The 9685-nt window shown below is 47.2% G+C and overlaps 1 protein-coding gene across 1 annotated transcript; it reads left to right on the top strand.

Annotated features, from left to right (window-relative positions):
- Positions 1-623: 623 nt before the first annotated feature.
- EJ05DRAFT_495118 (putative polyketide synthase) lies at positions 624-9371 on the top strand (the record flags this gene model as incomplete). The annotated part of the gene is made up of 10 exons (XM_033746232.1): positions 624-800; positions 848-934; positions 989-1046; positions 1097-1734; positions 1789-5455; positions 5507-6922; positions 6956-7266; positions 7315-7632; positions 7705-8519; positions 9362-9371. 10 exons carry the CDS (start codon positions 624-626, stop codon positions 9369-9371), a joined length of 7497 nt encoding a protein of 2498 aa, XP_033595530.1.
- Positions 9372-9685: the final 314 nt, after the last annotated feature.

Genomic DNA, 9685 nt, shown 5'->3' on the forward strand with positions numbered 1-9685 from the left:
GTGCTATATTAGGACACCCCACGCCCCCTAACCCTCGTAACGGATGTCTTGATCCATACAGCCGACAACAATCCGGCCTCACTTTACTACCCAATCAAGATATCGACTTCGGAATTATACGATTGGTCTTTGCTGACTGCGATATTGCTCACGGATGGTTTACTCTCGCCAATACTGCCCGTGGTATCCGATTGACTCCATCTACACCTACCGAAGGCGTGAGGAGGCGTCCCAGAGACGCATGAATGAAATTTTCTGATTCGTCTTCATAACACAACGCCCTCTTCCTCGTTCTACCATGTCGACTTTTCATTAAAGCCGCTCCGCTGTGCTTCCCGTCATTATTGCGAACACCCACCTCTCCATATATATTGCCATTCTTAGCTACTACTTGCGTTCTACGGGACCCCATGTGTCTTCATAATTTCATGACTTTGTGAATGATCATGCATTACAATGGCGCTCCAGTTGACAGCCAAGATGGTCTGAAGGCTAGCCTTGACGGGTTCAGCTCTACCTTAAGCAGGGCAACGGAAGAGCACACTCACAACCACAAGAATGGTGCAAGAAAAGAATCGCAAACCAATGGGTGGACAGATAGCACGAATGGGACCCCATGCGGGATGCCAAGTATTCCCATAGCGATAGTGGGGATGAGCTGTCGATTCTCTGGCGGAGCGTCGAACCCTCAGAAACTTTGGGATCTTGTGGCTCAAGGACGGTCAGCATGGTCAAAGATTCCTGCTTCCCGGTACAATAGCACGGCCTTTTATCACCCTCATCCGGAAAAGCTTGGCACGGTGAGCGCTCCGTGAACTACTAGTAGCCTTCACTGACGACTGCATAGTCAAACGTGGAGGGGGGATACTTCCTCGAGGAAGATGTCAGCTATTTTGATCTCTCGTTCTTCAGTTTCTCTGCTGAAGTTGCCGCTGTAATCGTCCTTCGACATGCCTTGAAACGTGAGCATAAGCTGAAGTTCATATAGTGCATGGACCCTCAAATCCGCATTCAGCTTGAGTTGGTATATGAAGCCCTGGAAGATGGTACGTCATGCGATAGATGACAAGACTCTTATGTAACTAATGGGTTTCAGCTGGCATACCATTGTCAAAGATTGCGGGAACCAATACCTCTTGTTTTGCTGGAACTTTCATCAGGGATTACCATGACCTCTTGATGAGAGATCCTGCAACCCTGCCTCGACATTTCACCACTGGTAACTTTACGGCCATGGTCGCCAACAGGATCTCCCACTTCTTCGATCTGCGTGGACCCAGCACCTCAGTTGACACGGGCTGCTCGACATCTCTCACAGCTTTGCACTTGGCATGTCAGACAATCCGCACGGGCGAATCTGACTGCTCAATTGTCGGTGGCGCTTGCGTGATGTCAAATCCAGATATGTTTTGTCAACTTTCAAGCCTCGGATTCATCGGCATAGATGGTAAATCGTATTCTTTTGACCACCGTGCACAGGGTTATGGTCGTGGAGAGGGTGTCGCCACCTTGGTCTTGAAGAGATTGGATGATGCAATTAGAGACCGTGACCCAATAAGAGCGGTGATTCGAGAAACTGGTCTCAATCAGGATGGCAAAACGCCGACCCTGACATCCCCTTCCGGGGAGGCTCAAGAATCCTTAATGAGGGACTGCTATCGGCGAGCCGGGCTCAATCCCCTCGATACAACTTATGTAGAAACACACGGTACCGGCACGAAGAAAGGTGATCCTGTAAGTGATGATCCGTACTATTCATTCATCGTGCAAATCTTACAGCAGGTGTAGATTGAAACAACTGCGATTGGTAAAGTGTTCGGAAGGCCAAGCACTATCGAACCTCTACTCATTGGATCCATCAAATCCAACATCGGACACACAGAGGCTGCCAGTGGGATAGCATCCATAATCAAAGTAGCTATGGCGTTCGAAAATAGACAGATACCACCTAGTATCAATTTTGAGAAACCAAACCCGCTGATTGATTTCACCAACCTCGGGATTCAGCCTGCTCGCAGTCTTGAACCTTGGCCAGAATGTGATATTCGGCGAGCCAGCATTTCCAACTTTGGCTATGGAGGTTCCAACACGCATGTCATCATGGAGGATGCTGCTTACCACAGGGAGGACCCCCCGATGAGTACGGAGAAATATGCCACGCCACGAAAGGTGTTCATCTTGAGTGCACGTGACAGGGAAGCTGCGAGCACTATGCGATCCAAGTTGAAAGACTATATACTAGCAGCGGTCGAACGTAGCGAAGATATTGATTTCTCAGATCTCGCGTATACTCTAGATCAACGACGGTCAAAGTTCTCTTGGACAACAGCCATCACTGCTGGGACTGTAGGCGAGCTCATCGATGGACTCAAGGACGCTACTCTCAAACCTTCAAGCGTGCTCTCGAAACCCCGGGTTGGCTTCGTCTTTAACGGACAGGGTGCCCAATGGCATGCTATGGGCAGAGAGCTGATGCAGACCTATCCAGTCTACACTGAAACGCTACAAGAAGCAGACGCTGTCATTAAGAGCTTTGGCTCAACTTGGTCTGTTGTAGGGGAGCTCTCCAAAGAATCTGATCATACGCGGGTCAATGAAGTCACCTTCAGCTTCCCACTGTCCTGTGTGGTCCAGCTAGCTCTTGTCCGTCTTCTATCTTCCTGGGGCATCAAACCGTCTGCAGTTACTGGTCATTCCAGCGGCGAGGTCGCGGCAGCCTTTGCAGCCGGAGCCTTGAGTTTCAAGGAGGCTATCGCAGTCACTTACTTCAGAGGTCTACTAACGGATCAGTATGTCGTCAAGGCCAAGAGTCAAGGTGGTATGCTTGCTGTCGGTCTAGGCGCCGCAGAAGTCAACGAATACCTTGGTAAGCCATTGCCTGGAAAGGTCGTTGTAGCCTGCGAGAACAGTCCGTCGAGTGTGACGCTGTCTGGTGATGTGAGTGCTATCGATGCGCTGGAGGTCTTATTTCGCGATCGGAAGATATTTGCGCGAAAATTGAAGGTCGCAGCCGCCTATCACAGCCATCATATGCTCCCAATCGCAGAGGGCTACCATGCTGCACTCTCAGAAAATATGGACTTAAAAGGATCATTCGGTGATGTTCTCTTCTCCTCGCCAGTGTCCGGCTCGTGGATCTCAGATGTCGAGTCTCTGGGACCTTCACACTGGGTCGAAAACATGATGAGGCCAGTGCTATTCACTCAATCACTCTCAAACATGATCGCTGGTCTCACAGAATCCAACCCCTTAGGGCAGAACGTAGATTTTTTAGTCGAGATTGGTCCTCATGGAGCACTTAGCGGCCCAATCCGACAGAACATCACACATGCTAACCTCAAGCACCTCAAGTTAGATTATGGGTCATGTCTGACCAGAGGACAGGATGCTGTTAGCACAATTCAGCAGCTAGCCGCGCTCCTCGTATGCAGAGGATACCCTGTGGACTTGGCCAACGTCAACTTTCCAAAGGGTTTACACGGTCTGAAAGCCCTGCCTAGTCTTCCATCGTATCCTTGGAACCACACCACTAAGTTCTGGGCCGAGCCTCGTGTAAGTCGAGAGCATAGGTTCAGAAAACATGCTTCGCACGACCTGCTCGGCGTCCGGGTCCCCGGTGCTAACCCGTTCTCTCCTTCATGGCGGCACATTATCCGAACAGGTGATATTCCCTGGGTACGCGATCACGAAGTGCAGTCGAATATCGTTTATCCGGGCGCTGGATGTATCGCAATGGCCATTGAAGCCATGCGTCAGCTGTCTTTGGATGAGGGCAAGACCATTACTGGCTACAATCTTCGTGATATACAAATCACCAGGGCGCTAGTGATTCCTGACACGCCTGAAGGGATCGAAGTGCAGCTAACACTCTCGGCACCAGACGACAAAGCCTTGATGGGGGATTGGCGCAATTTCCATGTCTACTCCGCGCTCTCCAATGGCGAGTGGGCCGAGAATTGCAGCGGATACATCGCCGTCGCGGTAGAGCATGTGCGCAATTCTATCAACAACATCCCTCCTGAAGCATCAAAAGGCCATCTCACAAGCTCTGTGGAGCCTAGTGCTCTATTTAAAAAATTACACCAGGCTGGCGTACGTCATGGTCCTTCGTTCCAGAACCTTATGACAATTGAAGTCGGACATAGCAAGTCGAGGGCAACATTCAAAGTACCTGATACAGCATCCCTGATGCCATCGAACTATCAAAGCCGTCATGTGATACATCCTATCACTTTAGACGCCGTGTTCCAGGTCGCTTATTCCACTTTGACCGTGGAGCAGCAAGATAGGGTCGGGGCTGCGGTACCAAGATCTATCACAACAATGTACATCTCGGAAGAGATCAACAGTAATCCCGGTGATGTACTTATAGCTTGCTCAGATCTCTTGCATGTAGATCGTCAGGGATTTGAAACAAGTATACTGGTGACAGGCACAGATTCAGTGGCACCACTTCTGCAGATAGGCGATATGCACTACCGCAGTCTCGGGTTGAGTCTTGAGTCCCAAGATGAAGAAGAGGTAGACCTTTGCTTGACAGTCAACTGGGTCCCTAGTCTCGATCATGGCGATCTGCAAGAGCTGCATGGGACGTTGTCATATGCAGTCGATATCGACGAGAAGATTATAGGAGAAGACTTGACTCGAGCGACTTATCACTTCATTCATGACACTATCAATGCCCTGAGCGATGAAGATATCTCCGGCCTAAAGTCCCATCACGCAACATGGCTGGATTGGATGCGCCGTATCGAAGCGCAAGCTATGAACAATGAGCTTGCTCCTAAAAGCTCTAAATGGCCCGAAACCAGCGATGGTGTCAAACAGATGCTCTACGACCGAGTTGCTTCTCACAGCGTCAATGGGCAGATGCTTGTACGTCTTGGGAAGCATTTCGTCAATATCATGCGCAACAAAGTCGAACCTTTGGAGATCATGATGGAGGGCCAACTGTTATACAAATTTTATCGTGAGATGTTACATTTTACTCGGTCCATCCTGCAAGCTGTGGAGCTACTAAAAGTCTATTCTCGGCAGCATCCCTGTGCCAATATCCTGGAGATAGGCGCCGGAACCGGGTCATGTACAGGACCTGCCTTATACGCTCTTGGTGGCAATACGGATAACTCGAAACCTCAATTCGCACATTACGAATTTACAGATATTTCCTCTGGGTTCTTCGGTGAGGCAAGAAAGAACTTTGCTGCCTGGGGCGATCTTGTCACTTACCGGACGCTTGACATCGAAAAGAGCCCTGAAGAACAATCCTTCCAGCTTGCGACGTACGATGTTATCATAGCATGCCTGGTCTTGCATGCAACAAAAGATATTGACAATACGATGAGGAATGTCAGAAGTCTACTCAAACCTGGTGGCAAGTTGATTCTTGTTGAGACTACACAAGACTCAATCGACGTAAATATGATATTCGGCTCACTGCCTGGCTGGTGGCTCAGTAGGTCACTGTCGCTGCATATTTAATGAAATCTGCTGACCCCATCTGAAGGTCAGGAGTCGGAGCGAAAGCATAGCCCCAACCTTAATCTTGACATGTGGAAAGACGTACTCCCGCGAACGGGCTTTTCCGGAATTGACTTCGATGTTTGGGACTGCGAAGATGCCAAGCATCGATCAATGAGCGTTATACTATCCACGGCAGTCCCGGAGAACGTTGTTCAATTCCCGACGAAGATCTCTCTGATACACAGTGACGATACTCCGCCTGAAGCTTGGCTACGGACACTCTGTGACGCTTTCCAGAAGGTAACGGGTAGTGTGCCCATGATAGAACGGCTGGAGGACTTGAGATCTGACGGTAAAGCTTGTGTGTTTGTCACTGAGATGTCTACGCCCACCTTGAGTAAGATGAATGAGACTCAATTTGAGGCTATCAAGGGCATGGTTGGAAATTCTAAGGGCTTACTCTGGGTCACAAGGGGCGCGACCGGAGGTTGTGTCAATCCAGAGCTGAGTTTACACTCTGGACTACTACGTGTGAGAAGGGTCGAGGATGCAGCGAAGAAGTACATCTCCCTCGATCTCGACCCGTCAGAGGAAACCTTTACAGTCGCCAACGCACACCATATCGCGAGCATTTTCAGGCACACTTTTGATGAAAGTCGCGCCGGTGACGAGATAGAGACCGAGTATGCAACCAGGGCGTCACGTGTACTCATACCTCGTGTTCGCTTCAGCCGCCCCGAAAGTGAAGACGCGCTCAATCCAAAGGATCGCCCGGCTGAGCTACAGCCCTTCCAGCGACCTGACCGTAGATTACGCATGTTCGTAGACACGCCTGGTTCTCTGGACAGTATCTTGTTCAAGACTGATCCTCAAGACGATGATTATCTGCCCTGCAACTTCGTTGAGATCGAAGGCAAGGCATTTGGCCTCAATTTCCGTGATGTCATGGTAGCGATGGGGCAGCTGAAGGAGAAGAACATGGGCTTCGAATGTGGCGGCGTTATCACTCGAGTCGGCTCTGCAGTCTCAGACTTCGAGGTCGGCGACCGCGTCTGCGCTCTTACGGCTCATGGTCACTGGGCCAGTCGAAGTCGTGTTCCATCAACCTCTTGTGCTCGGATCCCCCCTTCGATGAGCTTTGAAACTGCAGCCTCCATTCCCATGGTCTTCCTTACGGCGTATTATTCACTGTTCGAGGCTGGACGGCTAGAGAGAGGTGAATCGGTTCTGATACATGCCGCTTCTGGTGGTGTTGGTCAAGCTGCTATCATGCTCGCTTCATTGAAGGGTGCAGAAATATTTGCTACTGTTTCGACAAAAGAGAAGCGCGAATTCCTTAAGCATACGTACCATTTGGATGACGATCACATATTTTCAAGTCGTACTGCTTCGTTCGCGACGGACCTCAAGGTGGCGACTGGTGGAAGGGGTGTCGACATCGTCCTCAACTCTCTCGCCGGTAAGCTCCTGGACGAAAGCTGGCATTGCTTAGCCCCATATGGCCGTTTCATTGAGCTTGGCAAAAGGGATATCCAGTCGAACAAACGACTAGAGATGCAGCCATTCGGCACCGCAGTTTCTTTTGTGGCATTCGACCTGATACACCTAAGCGACTACAGACCCGCAGTCGTTTCTCGCATGCTGAATCATATCCTGCAGCTTCTAGGAGAAGGACTGATAACCACAATCTCACCAATTAAAGTGTCCCCTATCTCGGACATCGTCCGCGCGTTTCGTACGATGCAGGCTGGTAAGCACGTCGGAAAGATTGTGCTCCGTGTTGGAGAGGAAGATGTAGTATCGGTAAGCACATCTTAGATGAACCCGACGAAGTGGCTAATTAGAAAACAGGCAGTGCCAGATTGCAAGCATACACGGTTGTCACCGGATGTAACCTACCTTCTCGTCGGGGGTGTCGGAGGCATTGGTCGTTCACTGGCCCGCTGGTTCGTGGCCCATGGAGCGCGCTACCTTCTTCTGCTATCGCGCAATGCTGCTTCTAGATCCGAGTCTGAGCAGCTCATCGAATCACTCAAGGCCGATGGCTGTATAGTCTTGGTCAAGAACTGCGATATCGCGGATAAAGAAAGCCTTGCCACTGTTGTGCGGGACTGTGGTACAGTTCTTCCTCCTATCAAAGGACTTGTACAGGGAGCAATGGTCCTTCAGGTAAGCAAAGTTAAATCATTCTGCGTTCAGCTCGTTTCTCTTTCCCCCGTATCGTATCTGACCTTCTCCCAGGATTCTATATGGGAACGAATGACCTTTGCGAAGTGGCGGGCGGCAGTCTCCCCGAAAGTGGCTGGTTCGTATAACCTGCACGCCCAGTTTGCGGACTCTCTCGACTTCTTCATCATGCTCTCCTCAGTTGCCGGTTTCATTGGGAATGCGAGTCAGGCGAATTATGCGGCTGGTAATACCTACCAAGATGCTCTTGCCCGCCACCGCACCTCGTTGAACCTTCCTGCGGTATCCATCGACCTCGGTCTGGTCAAGGAGATTGGCTACGTATCCGAAAATAAAGAGCTAGGCGAGCGCCTCCTCAGGGACGGTCACCGCGCCCTCGAAGAGAAGGAGGTCCTTGACCTTGTTTCAGCTGCTATACGTAATCCATACCGCGCTCTCAACGCAAGTCAAATCATTACTGGCCTTCTTCCAATCGCCGTGCCGCAGCAGACTCAAACTGGGTGGCGCGCCGATCCACGTTTTGTTGGTCTGAAGCAGCAGGCACGTTCCAAAAGTGGTATGTGCCAGGGCTATAATACTGCCACGGGTACCATCACGCTTAGTCTGAAGGACCAGATAGGCGGGGCCGAATCAGAGATTGATGCGGTGAATGTCCTCACGCGTGCTATCGTGGCGAAGCTCGCAGAGATGTTTCTGATCCCAGAGGTAGATATAGATGTTTCGTTGCCTCTGGCGAAGTACGGCGTGGACTCACTAGTGGCGGTGGAGATGCGGAATTGGCTGGTTGCGGCTACACGGTGTGAGGTATCGATCTTCGACATCCTGGGATGTAGTAGCCTGAGAGAATTGGCTGGGAAGGTTTCCGGGAGGTGTAAAGCCTTAGGAAAGAAGTAGAGCGATATACATTCCTAAATTTTTAGTATTATATAGATTTATAACTATCCGAATAGTAAATTACTCTTCTTAATGTTTATAGAGTATTATATAAGTCTTAAATTATATACTTATTATTAGCTATAATAATAATAATAGTATTATTATATAACTAGATAGAGTAGTTTCTACTCTATAGATATATACCTTCTCTAGTCTAAGCTATTATATAAGAAGAAACCTTTAAAGAAAAAAATCCCTTCTCTCTATAACTATATCTTATTAAGTCTTTATATCTTCTAAGGTATATAGCTATTAGATATATCTATAGATCTATAATCTATATTACTATTATTTTATTCTTAAATAGTATATATAGAGTATATAGATTATTAGTTAAGGGTTACCCTTAACTAATAATTAGAGTTCTTCTAGAGTTCTTCTAGTATATACTAGGGTCTATCTAGTATATATCTAGTTTCTTCTAGTATATATATCTAGATCTACTAGTATTAAGGAAGTAGAAGATATATAAGTATCTATAAAAAAACTTCTTATACTCTAAGGGACTAAAACTAGTTAATTTAGGGTAATATAGTAATCTATATATATTAATTAATAGAGTATACTAAGTATAATAACCTTTAATCTATATATATAGTATATAATATATAATAGTACTAATATATAGAGATACTATATATATATACTTAAAAACTCTTTAGAGTAGTAAGTATAGACTACTACTAATAAATACTAATATACTAACTCTCTTTTATTAGTTAAGAGTAGTTCTTAACTAATAATTATAGTAGCCTTAGATACTAATATACTCTAGCTTCTACTAGGTATACCCCTACTATTAATATAATAGAAATAGCTATATAGTAGTATATTCTAGAATAACTAATCTACTATCTAAAAAATAAAAAATAACTAAGAGTATAAAATACTATAGATAACTAGAATAGAGAGAACTCTACTTAGAGATACTCTTATAGATAAGATTAAATACTAGATAATATATATATAGAGAGAGAGATTAAGAAAGAAGAGACTACTCTTCTTAATATCTTCTAGAGTCTAGTCTAGAATATTAAAGAACTTATTATAGAAGTAAAATAGATACTAAAAGTAAATCTAGAGTCTAGACTAGACTAAA

This window comes from Pseudovirgaria hyperparasitica, assembly GCF_010093815.1.
Source record: "Pseudovirgaria hyperparasitica strain CBS 121739 unplaced genomic scaffold EJ05scaffold_24, whole genome shotgun sequence".
NCBI classification, from domain to species: Eukaryota; Fungi; Ascomycota; class Dothideomycetes; order Acrospermales; family Acrospermaceae; genus Pseudovirgaria; species Pseudovirgaria hyperparasitica.